Below are 19991 nucleotides of genomic sequence, written 5' to 3' on the forward strand. Positions count from 1 at the left end.
CCAGAGAATTAGTTCTAAAATTCCAAGCATCACCATGTGCACAGTATAAATTACTGTGGAGTCCATTTACTTAGTGCTTAGCTCTGAAAGTCTGAAATAGTTTTTGGCAAAAAGCAAAAAAACTCAACCTGACCTATAAACTGCATTCATCTAAAACATCTTTAAGATGATTTACTACAAAGGCATATCAAGACAAATGAGAGAGAGAATCCACAGCCCAGTTTTTATATTTAAACATAACTAAACAACAACAACAGCAACAAAAAACACATTGTTTTACCTAATGGTGAAATGTTCCAATAATGTGTTATGTACTTTATCAGCTTCCCAAAGACTTCCATTCCCACATATTTAGAAAATGCAGGCCATAGAACTGGCATTCTATAAATATTTGTTGAATGAATTTACACGTTTCATAAGAACCAGATGTCGTAACTGCAACTAAGCCCAACCAGCAAATGATATTATGATGAAAGTAGAAGCTATAGAACACATGCTGTTTAATCACCAAATAGTTCTTATTTTGCAATTACTTATCACTAAACATGAAGGGTAGTTTTTTAAGATCAGAATTCCCTTTTAAAAGCAATGGAAATCATGTTGTATGCACCACCTACAGATCAGAAGAGCTGAAGTGATGGGAAAGCAGCACGATTATTTCAAGTCCAATGACTGTAAACTTAATCAGAATTTACAACTGTCTCAGTCAGTGAAGCCTGCTATAACAGAAAACTATACTGGGTGGCTTAAACATTTATTTCTCATAGGTCAAGAAGCTGGAGATCGCATCAGGGGGCCAGAATGGTCTGGTTCTTGGTGAGGGCCCTCACTGAGTTATGTCTCATATGGCCACTTCTTGGTACAAGCAAGAGAGCTCCTGTGTCTTTTTTTTTTTTAATAAGGATACCAATCTCATCATGAAGGACCAGCCCTCATTACCTAATCTAACCTTAATTACTTCCCAAAAGCCCCATCTCCAAACCCTATCACATTGGGGGTTAGGGTTTCGACATGTGAATTTTGGGGGAATACAAATATTCAGTCTGCACCAGCAACAATATTTATTTATGACAAAGGAATTTTATCACAAACATTACCAGAGGAAAACAGTCAGAAAAACATTATTAGTGGGGCTCTTTCAGCCTGACCTGTATAATCGTATCATCAAAAGAACTCCACTTAAAACACTCTTGCCAAATCATAAAAGATTCATTATCACTAATTATAGTTTTTGGTCATTCCTAAGGAAGCGGATGTTTCCATGCAAGATGATACCAAATGGTTTCTCTCAAAATGCACTACTAAAACAAGTTTCTAGATTGACATTAGAAGAAGTTTAACTATAAAACAGCAATAATATTAAGTGTGATAGATATGTGTGTGTTCATGTACATGCGAATATCTAGAACATGATGAATGTTTACTCTGTGCAAGGCAGTGTTTTAAATACCTTACTGATAAAGTGATAGGTTTCATGAATGTGGCAAAGGCCAGATAAGACGTGAGAAATGCTTATGAAATGGATAAATGGAAAAGAACCAGAGAAGATTACCTCCTCTAGGACTCTGAGATGGACTGGACTGTGGCTCAGCAATACAAGCACCCCGGGAGCCTGTGAGAAATGCAGAATCTCAGGCCCCACCCCAGACCTACTCAATGAGAATCTGCATTTTGAAAGATTCAAAATTACTTCTATGCATAGTAAAGTTTAACTTTAAAAAAAACGAGCTCTAAAAAAATAAGGTCAGCACATGGATTGCAGCAAGGACATACAGTAGGAATAATTGTGGGAAAAAAACACAAAAACCTAACTTCAGAGCCAGACACAATAGAGAATGTAATATGAGAAATTTTTGAAAATTATTAAAGTGCTTTTTTTCTCTTTTGCATTTACATGAATAATGGGAGAAGAGGCAGACACTGGTATCACCCAGACAAAAATGGAAGAGTACAAGTGCCTTACTTTCCCAGGCATCCCATGGCAGAGCCTGCAAGCTTGGGAGCTACAGGGCATTCAGTTAGGAGCAACTGCAGAAGTCAGATGGGGAAAAGAGAGGTAGAGTCAGACCCATATCTTAATCTCCTCTCTGGGCCAAAGCTGAATTGTATGTCAGAGAAGATGAAGAAACTGCTAAAGGCAGTGGGGCCTGTTTGGGTTAAGAAAGTCTCCTAGGCAGCAACATGTATCCAAGCAGTATGATGAAGTGTGGCTAAGCAGAGGGAATGCCTGAGCTGACCTTTCCCCATCACCATGGGACCTCTGTGGAATGTATGCAACATATAATTTTCCTGATGCTTGAGATAACCAGAGAAGGCAAAGCACTCGAAACAGCTGAGAACCTGGCTACCTCATACTGGCTCTACAGGAAAGGGCTGCCTGGGAAAAACCAAGTAAGAAGGACACAGCATCCACGAGATTGAAAGGAAAACTGCAGCCAACCCAGGGTGTACAGGATTCACACAGACAACATACTGCTTAATATATGCTCACAAATGAAAAATTATAAGAGGACACAATTTACCACGAGACAGAGTCAAGACACCATAAATAGCTGAAGCTCAAGAATTCAAAAATCGTTTTTCAGACTATGAAATAGGTACAATATAATGAAAATGGCTTTGAAAAAGCCAGAAAATAAAGAAGTAGAATAACAGATACTTTTTCAAGCTAAAGATTAGAAATGGTTTTTAGACATAGAAATTTCACCACTAAAATGTAAAGCTCAATATATTAATAGGTAGATTAGTTATTACCAACTGGATAAAAATGAACCTAGAAAATGTGTAAGTAGCACAAAAAGATAAAAACCACAAAGAAGTTACAATTAAGTTCGAATGAGAAGCCCAACCTTCATATAAAAGGAACTCCAGAAAGAAAAAAGTACTCTGGAATAAACACCACATTACCTCTTTAAAAAATATATAGATTGATATGTTTACATGACTGCCTATTTCTCAATACTTCTATATCAATCAGAAAGTCAATAATTTAAAGCAGAAAGTAATTTAAAGAGTGACTGCAAAGTGAAAAAGGAAAAATATGAACACTGCCTATTTTTCTGAATATTCTGAAAAGTTTAAATAAAAAAATAGATTAAAAATTACTTAAGGGGTGTATTACTTGGATTTTATTAAAAATTACTTAATGGGTATATTACTTGGATTTTATCACTTTTAAAGCTAGGCATGACTTGAGACCAGGACACAGGAGTCTTTAAAGCAGTATGAAGATGCTAGTGGATCAGGTGGATGGAAAAAGGTGCTGGAGGCAAGAGAGGACGAATTGATGAAGGCAAGTGCTCAGTGTTGGTCTTGAATTAGAGGAGCACCATCTTATATTCCCAGCAACTTTACTGACCAGCATTACTTTTTACAGTAACAAAATATACCTTGCATACATTTCTTGATCTGATTGCTGATTTAATGTGCTCAGTTTGTGAAAACTTAAGTGAGCTAGTATACATGGATTTCAAGCTATACCGAAATAAATGTAATTCTTGGAATTAGATTAACTTCGGAACCATATAAGAAGGCAGTTTAACTCCTACTACATTATATTGGTTATAACTGTAAGTTTACTTACAAGTTCCATCCCTCTTAAATACCATGAAGAACAAAATTAGTAAGCCTTCAGCAATAGCTGTCAAATAAGATGTATGTGCCCAAACAAGAAAAATGAATAATATAGATTAGTTACTAGAAAAAATTCTGGACTGTACTTTAGTGAGGCAAGGGTAACAGGAGGAGTTTCATACAATTCAAGATGTAAGTCTTAAGGAACTCATTTTACAATTTATTAAAAGGCACAAATACTATCACAGATTCAACAATTCACTGTTTCTCTATCAAGGTTACCACCACTTTTAAAGACATTCTTCTCCTAAAAGTAAATCCGTTATAATCCTGGAGTTCTATCAGGAATCTCTTTGAGTCAACAGTGCAGGAAGTTTTAGAAAGGATTTTATATTTTGTGGAAAGTTGTCAAACTCCTCTGAGAAATGGCACCATCTTTCGAATAAACTCAACGTTTCATAATTTACACTAACAGCTTTATTTTCCAAAAAAAAAAAAAAGTTTGCAAGAAGCCACTGCACTAATTCTAAAAATGGATAATAAAATCAAGAGAAAATTACTGCTATAACATTTGTAAGGTCTTCTGATTACGTAAAGTGCATTCTCTATAGAATTCTTAACACAGCACAGATATTTACCTGGTCTAGTCCCAGTAAGGAGGCTGTTAAGAGAAATCCAAGTCCCTCAAGGAAGTTATGGTGGGATTAGAAACTAATGTTTAAAACTGAATTTATACTTCTTGAAGTCTTCACTATATATATACACACACACACACACATATATGCACACATATAGATACACACACACACATATGCACACATATAGATACACACACACACACGCACACACACACACATCCTTGCTAAGAAAAGCCAATAAAAAGAATTTAATGTCTATGACCACAAATGGATGAAACTGCAAGGGAGGGCTGATTCCACAGAGTCTCTAAAGTATTTATAATAATAGCCTATAATTATTAAGAATGTATGTACCATGTAGTATTCTAAGTACTTCAGATGCATTAGCTTACTTTGTCACTAGCCCTATGAAGTAGACGTATTTATTATCCAGCATTTATAGAAGAAAAAACTGAAGCTTATAAAATTTGGTAACTTGCCCAAGGTCTCATGGGAAAACTTTTACCACCAGAGTTCTAAGTCAACTCACCTTTCCTCTCTGGAAAGTCTTTCTACAGAGCTAAATAAACCTTGGAGGGGGAAAAAATTCCTTAGACATGGAAAATGTTAGAAAACTAAATTCATAGATAGCAAAGTCTCTTCTACATTATAAGTTTCCATACAACACAAAGCTTACACCCAATAAGGGTTAAATAGTAGGTTCAGAAATACATGAAAACAATTGACAGATTTATAACCAAAGTAATATCTGAGAGGCAGGCTACCTCCACCTCCACCCCCCAAGATCAACAATGAAGTCCCAATACTGACACTCACCTCCCCTACCTAGTATCTATTTTATTCTTTTTCTTCCCCATTTGACATTATGAGGACTTATCTTTATGTATATATTGTATTTCCCCAAGTAGACTGTAAATTCTCTTAAGGATCTGGTAAGGCTAAAGCGTAATTTGACAGGAAAAGCATGGAACACATCTTACAAATGTTACTAGTGATCATCCTCACCACATAGGAACAAGCAAGACATAAAGAACAGTCTGCTGGTGAGCTTCTGAGCAGCCTGCTGGCTCCTGAAAGCTGAGATTTACCAGAGTCACATCATCCTGTATGAAATATATAGTTGTGAGTATATATTAAATGCCACATTGCAATAGTGTATGCATTTTAAGAAAGCAGCAAAATAACATGTGAAACAGCAAGGCAGCAATACTGTTAAAAAGAAAGTTCCCAGAATATTCAAATATGAAAATCACATTTCACTCTACCACTTAATTATTTACCAAGAATCATGATTTTGATCATGCAACAAGAATATGGTCCCCAAAATTAGTTTACTTTTTAGAAATGTGTTAGGAATAATGTAGTAGGTTTTCATTACTCTAAACCAGCAAGATATATATTGGGCTAAAATTCACTCAAAATACCCAAGGCACAAAGAATATGTACCAATTTTTCCCTTTAAAAGAAAACTAGTCAAAATTAATGTTCAACAATTTACCCATTAATTTAACCAACAATTATGAAACAGCTACTATGTGCCATCCCATCAGATGATAAGTCTGACAAGATTCATGCTCTGATGGGGCCAATGACATAGAGAAAGGCAACAGACAATAAAAAATAAAAGTACAAGATGATTTCAATATGGTATTAGTAGGAAGGGAGACGAAGGAAGACTAATTTAGACTGGATGATCAGGAAAAATGTCAATGAAGAAGAGGCAAAGAAAAGCTTTATTCTTTCACATTACGACTTGAGTAACAACACCATGGGTTCAATATGACATGTAAGAAACTGGTGCTTTTAGTGTTACCATGATAGTCACATAAATTATGAGGGACTGGACAATGTAAAATTACAATTATTTTGCATTCTCAAAAGTGATATATGAGATACCAATGAAGATAATGGGAAATGGGGTGCTGCTATAACAAACACCTAAAAATGCAGAAATGGGCAATGGGCAGAGGCTAAAAGAATTTTGAGAAGCACAATAGAAAAAGTCTAGGTGGTCTTGACATACTGTTAATAGAAATACGATGTTAATGTCTCTCCCAGTGTGGGCTCAGAACGAAGTGAGAAGCATGGCAGATGAAACATTATCACCTTAGAAAATATGTGAATTATCATGAACATACTATTGCTAGATGCATGGAGCTTAAATTTGCTGCTGATGAGGACTTGGATGGGAAGAAAGGTGAAACATGTTATTAGAAACTAGAGGAAGGGGATCCTTGCTATATACAGGCAGAAAGCTTAGCTGAATTAAGTCCAGCAGTTATGTGGAAAGCAGACCTTGTAAGCTATGAACCTGGACATTAAGATGAAGAGATTTCCAAGCAAAGTATTAAAGATGTGGCCAGTTCTTTGTTTTTGTTTTTTCTTGCTGGTTACAGTAAAATGGGACAGGAAAAAAGTGAAGTAAAAGAATATGAAATGAAATAATGCTGTCAGACCACCATTAATTCCAGAGGCAAGAAACAGGCTGATTAAAAGTAATCAGCAGCATACAGGTGCTACCACCCTTCGTTAGAAAAGAAGGATGACTCCCAAGAGTGGAGAAGTTCAGTACCCACAGGGTGGAGTAAAGAGTCACAGAGAACTATCCCCAGTCCTTGAAACCTAAAGGAGTTTTGAAAGTGCTCAAAACTAGAGACTCCTTTTTTCTTTCCATTTAATGATAACCTATGCCTGATCTACCATATTCTGGGAGCAGATAACTTGTTTGCTAGTTTCACAGGTCCACAAACAGACAGGAATTTTGTCCCAGTATGGATTACACCCAGAATCTCACCTATTCCTGAGTTAGATCAAGAGCCCTGGTTGAGATTTTGCAGTCAGTTCTGGCTGTATTGGGTTGAGACTTTTGGAGATGTTGGGAGAGGGTGAACACATTTTGCTTGCAGGATGCACATGAGCCTCTGGGAGCCAGAGGGCGGACTGTGGAAGGCAAAATAATGGTCCCCAAAGATAAGTATGTCCCAATCCCTGAAACCTGTGAATATGTCACCTCATAGGGCAAAAGGAATTTTGCAGATGTGATCTTGAGATGGGACTATTAACTTGGATTATGTGGGTGGGCCCAATGTAATTACAAGGGTCCTTCCAAGTGAAAAGGGGAGGCAGGAGAGTGATGCCACATGAGAAAGACTCCACCAGCTATTGCTGGCTTTGAGATGGAGAAGGCACCATGAGCCAATGAAAGCAGGCAGCCTCTGTAGTGTTGAAATAGGCAAGGGAATGGATTCTCCTCTAGAATCTCCAGAAGAAAAGAAGCCCTATCAACAACCTGACTTTAGCCCAGTGGAAACCCTTTCTGGACTTCTAACCTCCACAACTGTATGACAATAAATTTTGTGTTGTCACTACGTTTATGGTAATGAACATTCATTTAAAAAATTTTTTTTGCCCTATTTCCGCTAAGGTTTTTAATTGGCACTAACAAGTTATGACAGAAACCAGTCTGAGCACTAAAAGATTAGGTAGAGCTGACCTTAGTTCGTAAGACTCAAATGGAGTCTGGGATGTGAACTTCACTGTGTCATACTCTGGGGAGTCATACATTGGTTAACTGCGTGCCAGAACATGTGACCAAGAAATCTGCAACAAACACACTCAAATACACTCAGGTCTTCCTGTGTGAATTTGTTGTACATAGAATTTTCCAAGGCAGTTAGAAATGTGTAACAAAATAAAAATTGATTGTGGTTGAATACACAATTTTTGTTTAAAAAGTTACAGCAGTCTTTTTCAGGTTTAAATAACATCTATTAAATTCTGTAAGACAGGCATGTTTCCTATCACTGAGACATTCAACAACAGTCATACTTTTTATGCATTAGAAATTGGGGCCAAAGGGTGCGGTGGCTCACCTGTAATCCCAGCACTATGGGAGGCCGCGGTAGGCGGATCACGAGGTCAGGAGATCGACACCATCCTGGCTAACACGGTGAAACCCCGTCTCTACTACAAATACAAAAAAATTAGCCGGGCGTGGTGGCAGGCACCTGTAGTCCCAGCTACTTGGGAGGCTGAGGCAGGAGAATGGCGTGAACCCGGGAGGCAGAGCTTGCAGTGAACGGAGATTGCGCCACTGCACTCCAGCCTGGGCGACAGAGCAAGACTCCGTCAAAAAAAAAAGAAAAAAAAAAAAGAAATTGGGGCCAAAAATAAAAATTAGAAAATGAGATCTACCTTTACAAAAAAAAAAAAAAAAAAAAAATTGGAGGGCAAAGTGCCATAATTGCAACATTGCAGATCCTCCTCCAATGAATATCCATTATCATTTTCTCAACTTTAATTTATCAAATACAATGACTGTGAAAAGCTCTTATAAATATGAAAAAAAATCTTAAACCAAAGAATTTGATTTTAGATGCCATGTGTTCACTGTGGTCATCACATAATTTACTATTCCTTTTTTGTTTACATAATTTGGCTGGACAGTTATTTGCTCTCATGGATATTGAAAACAGCAGAGCATAAAGTTTATATTCCAGCAAGATAATAATTTTACATAATTAAGAAGTCATTTTACACATAATAAAATAGAAGGGTTGTTAGGTATTCAAAGAAAACCTACAAAAATTCTGCCTTTAAAGTGCCCACAGCAGTAGGAAAATAGGCTGGGCAGAAGGATAAACAATACCAGAAATCAAGTGCAAATATGCTTTAACATGTGCCAACAGTTTCTGTTTGGAGAAGGGTGCCCTAAGGAAAAAGTATAAGGGTAGAGGGAAGCCAAGTCTAAAAGATTTTATTCTGCAGGAAACGGAAAAGTCAACACAGGTTTCTGAGCAAGGAAGCAGCATGATATCTGCAGTAGAAAGAACAGGCTAGAGGGAAAGACAAGAAGCAGGAGAGCCTATTGGAATTAGGCTGCCAGAGGCAGAGAAGGACTTGCACTATGAATATGAAAATGAAAAACAGAAGGTACAGAAAAAAATCAGCAATTCCAAAACATACTCTTAAACCACCTGTGGCTTCTTATTAAAGTAACTGCTAATACAAGGTATGCCATGAGAAAGAAGCACACAACCCATACTGAAATACCGGATCCGTTTATTCAAGGAAATGGGCTTTCTGACATCTAAGATCCTAAACCAATTCTAAGAAAGTCAAAGCAATGAAAAATCAAAAGCCCTGCAATGCCAACATTTCTCAACCAGGGGAAGTCACAGGGCAAGTTCAAAAGGAGTGAAGATTAATGATGCAGCATCCCAAAGAGCTGGCTGGTGGCAGCAACAGAAAAATATCCACCAAACAGAAGAAATCCAATCCCTCAGCTCATTTTCCCCCAAACCTGGAATATTTAAACCAAGCTGAAGAAGGAGACAAGGGTGTGGAATTTTGTATATGAGGGGGAGTGGAGCGGAAGGAAGGATAGTGAGGTGGAATAAAGGAGAATACTGCTCAAAGCTTTGGAACAGAAAATAAATTCATGATCATTTATTTGTATGTCAACTCTTATGTCCTCAAAACACATAATAAAATAATATTTCATAAGTATTTAAGTAGTATACTATAGTTACCTACCGAAATAAAGCATAAGCTTAATCTTACTGCCCTTAAAAGGATGATAAATTAAAACATTCTCAAAGATATAACAATAAAAAATAATTTCCTCAACAATTAGACATTATTATACAAAAAACTTTCATTATTACTTACTTCTTTAAAATAAGTTTCTCTATTAAGTATTATCATCCTAGTAAGCATAAAAACTAAACCTAAAAGACAAACAACCCAAACTCTGGCCTGATTTCCTTAGTGTCAATGATTAGACTAGCTCCTCTTTTTTTAAGGCCTAATTCACTGCTCAGTATAGTGAAGTACCTCTGATTTAAATCATATAGACAGTGCCAAAATCTTTACTAATAGTGTGCAAGTCTCATATCTAAATTACTCAGCCCAGCTGTTTAAAATGACAATACATTCCTTAAGAAAAAAATGCAATATATTTAACAGACTGTCTTAAAAGTACTTTAGAGATTTTATGCCTTAAATTTAAAAAACATCATTTGATGAGAAAAACAGAATAAGTGAAGAGGAACACGATCTAATGTAAATGGCTGTGACACTGGTTATACGTTACCTAGAAACGATTTTACATTTCTAGTTTATTCTACTGCCGTGTTTTACATGGAATTATTTCATTTAGCTGCTTACACATATGCTTTAAGGATTCAAAAAAGAACCAAAAGGTCACAATTTACTACTAAAGTCAAATTAGGAAAACAATGTTTTCGAACATTCCAAGAATTGAATTTCTGGAATAAGTAAGCCAGCATTCTGTTTACAGGACTAGGGTGATGGAACTCTGGGCAAAAGGGTAGACTAGAACGGGGATAAGACAGAGGAGAGTGCTGGGCCAGCAGGGACAGCCAGGATTTCCAGAGAGGAGAGAGGTAGGGAAAAGCAAAAGACCAAAGCTAGAAAAGACAGCTAAAAGAATTCAGTCACTTAAAGATTTCTAAAAATCATTCTGAAATATTCCTAATGGTACCAGTACTGGTTTAGAGAAATAAGAATTCTGGCCGGGCGAGGTGGCTCACGCCTGTAATCCCAGAACTTTGGGAGGCTGAGGTGGGCGGATCACCTGAGGTCAGGAATTGGAGACCAGCGTGGCCAACATTGGTGAAACCCGGTCTCTACTAAAAATACAAAATTAGCCGAGTATGGTGGCACGCACCTGAATTCCCGGCTACTCAGGAGGCTGAGGCTGGAGAATCGCTTGAACCCAGGAGGTGAAGGTTGCAGTGAGCCGAGATCGGGCCACTGCACTCCAGCCTGGGCGACTGCGCAAGACTCCGTCTCAAAAAAAAAAAAAAAAAAAAAAAAGAAAAAGAAAAAGAAATAAGAATTCCATAATTTCTTCTGAAAACGAGGCCTCTGCTACATCTTTCTCTGAACTCACTTATGATGACTGTCAAGATTCAACTTCTGGTTCTGTATTATACATTCAGTTATATTTAAGTCAATCTAGAACAGTGGTCCTTAACTAACGCTGTATTTTGCCCCCAGAGGACTTCTAGCAATATGTGGAAACACTTTTGGAGCTCACAGGTTAGGGGGCTGCTACTAGCATGTAATGAGTGGAGGCCAAAGATGCTGCTGAACATCCTACAATGCACAAAAACAACCTGCAGAACAAAGAATTACCCAGCCCCAAATGCCAACCGTGCTAAGATCAAGACACACTGATCTCTTCTGAACATAAGCAAAAGCCTACTCCTGGGACCTTTATTCTAGTCCATCCCTAACAGTCACCTAATTAAAGGACAAAACACCACCACCAGATGATTCATTTTTCAATTGCTTTAAACATGGTGGATGGCTGGCTCAAACTAAGAGTCACACAGAAATACACTGAAACAACGTATCACACCAGGAGAGCAAAAACTGCAAGAAAAAAACTTCTTAATCCTCTTATTTCATATCTATCTCACATTCAATTCACAAGAGAATTACATACACTAACCTCCTCAAAACACAGTATTTCTTATTAATGTAAAAACTTAGGCAAACAACATTAACTGAGAAAGATTTATGTTGGGGGCGACAGGGTGAAAAAATCCACCCAGGTCCTTAAAATGCAAAGTTATTTCACAGTTTACTTGCAAAATGACTCAGATCATTATTACTTTTAGTCATGCCAACTTTGCTGCTCCCAAGCCTACTAGTAATGGAGAAAAAAAACCCACCATTTTTTCTGCAGTCATTAAACCAATGAAACAGAAGCTTACTGAACACAGGTTTGTGCAACATTTCTTTTTTATTATAACTGGTATAAAAATAAAAGCAGTCCCTGGAAATGCAAATGAAGATTCTTGAGAAATTTTTCATCTATCTAAATACCTAGAGTGTGAGAAGAAAATATGCAAACAAAAGAAAACCCTAACTCACGAATCTTAACCTGTAAAGATTTTCCTAATGCTTCCCTCAGTGAAAACCCTGGTTTACTCTTTATTTTCTTCCCCGTCAAACATCTGGAAAAGACCTCCACGTAGCGTTTCACGAACAGAACAGTGCTAAGAACAAATAAAAGCCTTGCGTGTACCCGGCAAATCTCATTCATCAGAAACGGTGGCAGCGGAGACAGAACCCTGTTGTCTGGCGTGACCCTCTCGCTCTTTCACAGCAGTTTTCACCACTCGAGTATCTGCCTTGCCTACTACTAAAGCAAAGCTTCCCAACCCCACTTGGGTGGCTTCCATGCCCCCACAGCAAGAAAAATCAAGCATCCAGCGCAGCCTTTTCTCAGCGCAGGGGGAATGTAATCAGCGCTCCTTGACCACTTAAGGAGTCGCCATAGGAAGTTAACAGGAAAGACGCTTCAGCCCCATCTCAGAGGCCCCACAAAAGGTGCACTGATTTCACCAAACGTGGCACTGTGGGCATGAGAAAACCACAGTCGAAACACAACCTACACCGCACACGAAGAAGGGTTTTCCGGGAGGGGGTTGGGGTCGCGGGGGGGGGTGTTTTTATTTTCTAGCCGCGAATGCCCCTTCATCTTTACAAGGCTGAGCTAAACTTCAAAGCAAAGGGTTTCCACGCGACCCGCCGCCTCGGACTCGCGCCTGGGCTCTTTGCTGGGTCGCACGAAGGCATCCGAGTGAAGTGACGCGCCCGCCCCGCCGCGGGGAGTCCTCGCCCGCCGGGGCGGAGAGAGGCCAGACACCGGGAGAGGGGGACCCGCCTCGCCTCCGCACCGCCGGACCCAGCTCCCGCTCAGAAGCCTCCTCGGGCGCTTCCTCTCCCTTCCCTCCGGGTTTCCAAACGCCGAGGGCCGCGCAGCGCCGCACCCCGTCCCCCGCCGACCCCCGGGCCCCGACCCGGCCGCCCTTACCGAGCAGCAGCAGCTTGACCTCGCGCGCCGCCTTCTCGCCGTCCTCGCGGAGGTTGCGGTCGATCATCTTACTCCGCTCCACCGCCGCCTTGTCCTCGGCGCTCAGCGTGCAGCCCATGGTGCCGAGAGCGAGAGCCTGCCGCTGCTCCCTCCGCGCCCGAGTGCGGGCTCCAAGCACAGGGGAATCCTTTCTCTCTCCGAGCGGGCGTTCGAACGCCTCCCGACGGGGGCCACGCCGCCCCCACCACTTCCTAAGCGGAGTCGAGGGAGACGCTGTCCGCAAAGGGGCAGACAGCAACGGGCGGCTGTTCCTCACGACCAGGCTCTGCTTCCCGGCCCGGCTCAGCGCCCTCAAGTCCCGGGTTTGGGGTTTTGAATCTCTGGGTACAGTGGCCGCTGCACTCCCGCCGGTGGCCGCGCCGCAGCCTCGCCAAGCCCAGCCGAGCTCGGCCTCCGCGCGCCGCCGCGGCCCCGCCCCTGCCCGCCCCTCCCACCACCCCGCGACCACTCCCAGAGCGCGCGCCCGCGCACGTGCCCTCGGACAGCGCCCCCTCGGAGGGGCGCGCGCGCCCCCCGGCCCCCGACCCCGGCGCCGCGCCACCGCTGAGGGCCTGGCGCCCCCTGGCAGCGTCCCCGGGGCGCGCCACTGCCCCGCGGGGCTGTGGCCTTCTGCCCTGGGCGGGAGTGGGGTAATTTCTTTCCGTTTACTCACACGGAGGGAGCTGTGCGTACCTGCCCCTTCGGGTGGGGGTGGGAGAGCTGCCAAAGTTGCCGAAAAAAGCCAGTTCTGGGCGTTTGAGCATGCCCAGCGCCGGCAGCCACGCAAGGTTTTTCAAAATGCAAATCCCTGTCGGCTGGTTTCAGGGCCGTGAGAAACAGGGAACTGGGGAAGGAGTGGAGCCTGGTGAAACCAGAGATGGGCACAGTGGAGAACAGGAAAGTCGGGGGAGGGAACTAGAAAAGGGCACCAAGGTCACTTTCTTCCTACCTTTTGCTTCTCTTTCCTTCTTCCTATCCCTCCCTCCTTCCTTCCGTTGTCACGTTTTTCACAAGAACGCATTTTGAAGGATTTCCTCGTAACCTAAAAAAAATGGGAGACAAATAATCAAAAGTATTTTTAAATGACAAGAGCAATAAAACACACCCACACAAGCCAATCTCCACATCGTAGCAGATCTCCTCTAGAGCAGCACATAAGCTTCCATGCCAAATTTGGAGCCAATATTTATGACCGTGTTTGTAACTCCTGTACCATTTGGGCATGCCATTTTTACAGGCCTTAGCTTCTTTGCCCATAAAATGAGGAGTGGATCTATGGTGCTATCTCCCCATCCTTCCAGCTGTAACAGATCGGCGGAGATAAGTTCCTGTGGCCTGCGGGAGGCATTGCTACTCAGCACCCAATAAATGAGCAGAGGCTTAAGATCTCATCTCTCCCTGTCAATTGCACTACACCTTTCCCCTACAGATATCACAGGAAGCGTTAACTGATTAGAAAATGGGGCTGGTAGCAAGGAAGAACATCTTCCTTGATGTATTAAAAATTGGAACATGCTCCCTGGTTTTCATCTGGAAATCTTATTCTCTAAAAATCATTTGGGAAAACTGGGCTTGAGTTTTCCAAGGTGAGGCTGAACTGATGATACAAGCAGAATAGCTTTCGAGTAGGTCACTGAGACCACGCTTGTGAGCTAGCAGAGACTGTGTTGCCTCCTTATGGGACATGTCCTTTCCTGTTCTCCTATGGGAGTCACACCACCTGCTGGGCTGATGAGATGCAATTTCAAGATCTGCCTCAACTATAATCTTTTGTAATATAACAACAAAAAGGAACAATCTTTAAATGTACTTAGTCACCTTCTACACTGTAATTCTAGGCACTCTAAATGCTAATGTGTATCAGAACTCTGGAATTAAACTTAAGGAAATCAAATTTCAACACACTGTGCATTAGCCATTCTTGATTATCTTTTATGGTGAGTCTTTCCTATTAAGTTCGGACCAGAGTGTCGAACCAACAGTTTCAGCAAAAGAAGCAGCAGTGCTGGCTGAATATGGGTAGAAATGACTACAAAACTTGTGTTTTGGAGAAATGAAGTATGTGTAACAGAAGTTTGTCAAATAGGTAACATTACTTCTGTCCTTTGAAGTTAGTCAAATAGGTGAGTTAAAATGTGATACATAAACGACTAAGAACAGCAAATTAGATTTGTATGTAGCACAATTTCTAAGAGGATGCAGAGTAATGAACTGATCAGTATGGGGGGAAATTCTAAGATAAGAAAGTTTTGAAAAAACGTTTGAAGGAAGTGATAACAGGATATTGGTGGGGAGTTTAAAGAAGTATGTATTAGTTCAGGCTGCCCTAAAAATACCATAGCCTGAGTGGCTGAAACAATAGGAATATATTTCTCACCGTTCTGGAAGCTGGTAAACCTAAGATTAAGGTGCCAGTTTATTCATTCCCTCAGTGAGGGTTCTGCTGCTGCCTTGCAGATGGCCTCTTTCTTGCTGCGTCCTCACATGGCAGAGCGAGAGAGAGAGAGAGCTTGAAAGCAGTCTGGTCTCTCCTCTTCTTATAAAGGCCCCGTCTTAAAGGCCCCACTCTCAAGACCTCATCCAAATCTAATTACCTCCCAAAGGTTCCATCTCCAAATACCATCGTATTGTGGGTTAGGGCTTTGGAGACATTCAGGCCATAATAGGGTATATTTTGTTTGAGGGGAATAACCAGCTAAACAGTTAATATGCAAGATACGTGAAAGAGAAAACAGTGGTTTTATAATTGAAAGTTGTTTGGTTGTGAAGAATGATAGGATGTGTGGGACAAAGTTGGTGTGAAGAATGATGGGATGTATGGGACAAAGTTGGAAGACAGCTTTAAATGCTAAGGTGAAGGGTTGGACTTGATACAGTGGGTACTAAGTGCTCCTTACATTCTTTCCTGAGTTGGGTACTAGATGTTAAAAAGCAAAAAAATAAAAAAACCCTCTTACCACTACATGTAAAACAAATGGGTACCAGCAAGTGAATTGTGTTAGTAATCCAAATGTGAGGTGGTGAGAGTCACTCAAGCTAATAACTTATGTAATTATGATGTTGCAAAATATGATTCAACAACCTTGTCAAGGAGGTGGAGCAAATATTATTTATTTATCTCTTTTATACAGAGTGAAATTGAAATTACAGAGGTTAAAGCACTCTACTTCAGAGTACTGTTTTTTCTTTTCAACATCATGTTTGTTTTTTAACAGCTTTTTTTTTTTTTTTTTTTTTTTTTTTTGAGACGGAGTTTCACTCTTGTTGCCCAGGCTGGAGTGCAGTGGCATGATCTCAGCTCACCGCAACCTCATCTCCCGGGTTCAAGCTTTTTTGAGATATAAGTTATATGCCATAGAATTTGCATATTTAAAGTGTACACTTCAGTGGCTTTCAGTATATTCACAGGGTTGTGCAACCTTGATTACAATCAATTGTAGAATATTTTCATCACCACAAAAAGAAGCTCTGCATTCCTTAGCCATCATCTCCAATCCTTTATCTTTTCCCAGTTCTGGACAACCACTAATCTAATTTCTGTCTCTTTAGATTTGCCTATTCTGACATTTTATATAAAAGGAATCATATAGTATACAGTATTTTGTGACTGGCTGCCTTCAGTTAGCATAAAGTTTTCAGGGTTCATCCATGTAGCATCCACCAGTACTTTATCTCTTCTTATTTCTGAATAATACTGAACATTATATGTTAAGAGAGTTAGAGACATATGTTAAGAGACAAATTAGAACACATTCAGCTGAGAGCCTCAGGTTTCAAAGTAGCTACAAACTATGTCATAAGGAATAATTGAAGAAATTGGGGTATATTTAATGTAGGAATGAGAAGATATGACTGAAGAGATGTCATAAATCAAAAGGAGTAGACTTTTTTAGCTGGCTTCAAGGTGGTGTTGAAACCTATAGCAAACAAAATTTTGCCTTGCTGTGTTTTGAATGGGAGCCTTACCATATGGAATTAAGAAGTAAACATGGAGAATGCAGAAGCTGAATAAGGAGACTTTTTCAAGAATCTTAACCATGGAGAGGGGTTGACACATGGGATGGTAGTTGGAGAGGTAGGTATGGAATTTGTTTCATTTCACTTGTAACTCTTCTCAAATATTATTCAACTGAGAAAAAAGGATTACTATTGATATGGTTTCACTGTGATCCCAACTAAATCTCAGGTTAAATTGTAATAATCCCCACACGTCAAGGGTGGGACCAGGTGGAGAGAATTGAATCATAAGGTCAAATTCCCCCATACTGTTCTCCTGGTAGTGAATAAGTGTCATGAGAGCTAATGGTTTTATAAGTAGGAGTTTCCCTGCATAAGCTTTCTTGCCTGCTGCCATGTAAGACGTGACTTTGCTCCTCCTTTGCCTTCCAGCATGATTGTGAGGCCTCCCTAGCCATGCTGAACTGTGAGTCAATTAAACCTCTTTCCTTTATAAATTGCCCAGTCTTGGGTATGTCTTTATTAGCAGCATAAGAACAGACTAATAGAGTTATGGGACAAAGGAAAAAATATGGCAACCCTACTTTCTGACCACCACTTCAGACCTTTTCATCTCACCCTCTGTTACATTATTACCATCAATTCTCCAGTCCCACAGAGACCTTCCATCTACCGACCATATGCCTTTTCTCTTTCTGTCATGCGCTGCATGTGCTAATGTCTCTCCTTATGCAACTTATATCCCATCTTCCATCAGGATAATTATTCCTTTGCAATATCCTCAAAACACTCCCACCATTGTATTCAACAGGAAAAACTTCAAATCTGGTTAAATCTACTCTGCCTCTGTATGACTATACCTGTTCAGCTGAGCTTGACCAGAGGAAAACACGGTAATCAACAACTCCACCTTTCTGTTTGCTCAGGCCAAATGCTTGGAGTCATCCTAGATTCTTTCCTTTCCTGCAAGCCTTAGTTATTCAATCTGTTAGGAAATCCTACTAACTTTGTCTTCAAATATAACCAGAACTTGGCCAAATATCGCCATCTTTACTGATAGAAACTAGAGATATTTATCAAATATTAAATAACCTGCTTTCTGCTCCCTCTACTTTTACCTTAATCGCTTACTGTTTCCCACCTAGCAGCCAGATGCATCCTTTTAAAATGTCAGGGAGAACTATCCATTCACTTTCCATCTCACTTAGAGGAAAATCTCATCTAAAATCCTTATGATGGCATACAAGGACTTACCCCTTTTTTTAACCATGTGCCTCCCCATAGTATTTTCTGCCATTCTCCTTGTTGTCTGGTTCAGCCTCACTGACCTCCAGACTGTTCTTTGAACTTGCCAAACACACTCCATCATTGGCCTTGGCATTTATGCTCCCCCTGCCTGGAACACTCTTGAGCCAGGTATCTGCTTGACTCACTCCCTTATTTCATCCAAATCTCTGTTCAAATGTCATCTTATCAGAGAGATATCTTTCCTAACTACTCAACAACCACTCTTTATTCCCTTATTACACACTATAATTTCTTTATATCTCTTATCACATAGCATATATATGTTTGTGATTATGTGATTATTACCTGTCTTCCCTCCCTTGAATATAAATTCAAAAGAGCAGAGACTTTGTCTTTCTTGCTTACTGTTTTATGTCCAAAACCTAGAACAGTAAAACCCGCAGTAATTGAATAAAGAGGAGCCTCTGGATCTAAAGTATAAATCTAGCCTTCTAAATCCATTAATTCATTTATTCAACAATATTAATTGAAGACCTGTTATAAGCCAGGTGCTGTTCTTAGCACTGGGAATAAGGTGATGAATAAGACAGATTACATTGACGAGGAGATGGTGGCAGTGGTAGGAGGGAGATATTAAATAAATACATAAGTGGATCAATTTAATTGGATAAAATAAAAATAGTTATAAATGCTATGAAAGTAATGAAACAGTGTTTTACAAGAGAGTGCACCAGTTCAGGTCTTCTGAGAAGCAGACGTCAAGACAGAATTAGACAAACAAGAGATTGGGAGAAGATTCTGTGAAGGATAAGAGAGAGTAGGAGCAGGAGTAGCTGGGGAGCACTTCAAATGTGATGCAGCTCTGACACCTGGACAAGGAGAGAAGGAAAGAGGGAGTTTGGGACAGGTTATGGTGCAGCTTGAAGAAAGTCTTGGCCAACCTGATGAGATCTCTGTCCCACAACCCAGTCCTGAGTAGATATTATTCATTAGAGAAGTCCTGTACTGGGCAGAAGTGGCGAAGTGGGCTGGGTCTAGTACCCCTACCTTACTCAGTCATAGGCTCAGGGCAGCCTTGGAAGAGAGAGCCTCAGGCCTAAGTGTGAACCCTGCAATGGATCTAAAGATGGGGCAGTTGGAGGCTATCAGCCAACTATGCTCCCTTAAAGGGTCATCTGAATGGTGCACCTTCGTGGCCACAACAAGGAGTTACTCTGAGGGAAAGGTTAGGTACTTTCAACTGAACATTCATGAAGATTACTCTAATGAGGTGACAACATTTGAGCAGAGAACCAGATGACTAGAAGGAACCATGTTTGGAGGAAGAAGATTCCAGTGCTTTTCAATGTTGAATACAAGGGCAACAGCCCTAGGGTAGAATGGAAGTTGACTTGATCAAGGAACTCAAAGGTTAGTTTGACTGAAGTGGAGATGAGAGAGGTAGGAGATCAGGGAGGTGAGGGCTGCAAGGTAGGCAGGAACCAGATCCTATAGAGCTGTGCAGGCCATTCAGGTGGAGGGAATTTATTCTGCACTGGAATTTGTAAACCTCAGTTTCTTCTTCAACACTGGAGATATTAGAAGTGTTGTGTTAAGTAAGATAACTCATAACACAGTTCCAGGCACATCATGTGCTCATAATTATAGTGCATTTTTCTTTCTGTTTTGTCAGATCCAAGAATAAG

At 40.5% G+C, this 19991-nt stretch overlaps 1 protein-coding gene and 1 long non-coding RNA gene across 2 annotated transcripts in view; both read right to left on the bottom strand.

Annotated features, from left to right (window-relative positions):
• GNAI1 (G protein subunit alpha i1) overlaps positions 1-13543 on the bottom strand; it is an 85218-nt gene extending 71675 nt beyond the window's left edge. The window contains exon 1 of the mRNA XM_004045650.5: positions 13063-13543. Coding sequence (XP_004045698.1) covers positions 13063-13180 — 118 coding nt within the window. The 5' untranslated portion in view covers positions 13181-13543. The remainder of the gene's footprint in view (positions 1-13062) is intronic.
• A 244-nt stretch (positions 13544-13787) lies between these two features.
• Positions 13788-14653, bottom strand: LOC129523815 (uncharacterized). Its single transcript, XR_008667453.2, has 3 exons — positions 14315-14653; positions 14051-14143; positions 13788-13945 (listed from the first exon to the last, which is right to left on the bottom strand). It is a non-coding gene; the product is annotated as an uncharacterized lncRNA (long non-coding RNA).
• Between the last annotated feature and the right edge of the window lie 5338 nt (positions 14654-19991).

Source organism: Gorilla gorilla, chromosome 6 (assembly GCF_029281585.2).
Source record: "Gorilla gorilla gorilla isolate KB3781 chromosome 6, NHGRI_mGorGor1-v2.1_pri, whole genome shotgun sequence".
NCBI lineage: Eukaryota > Metazoa > Chordata > Mammalia > Primates > Hominidae > Gorilla > Gorilla gorilla.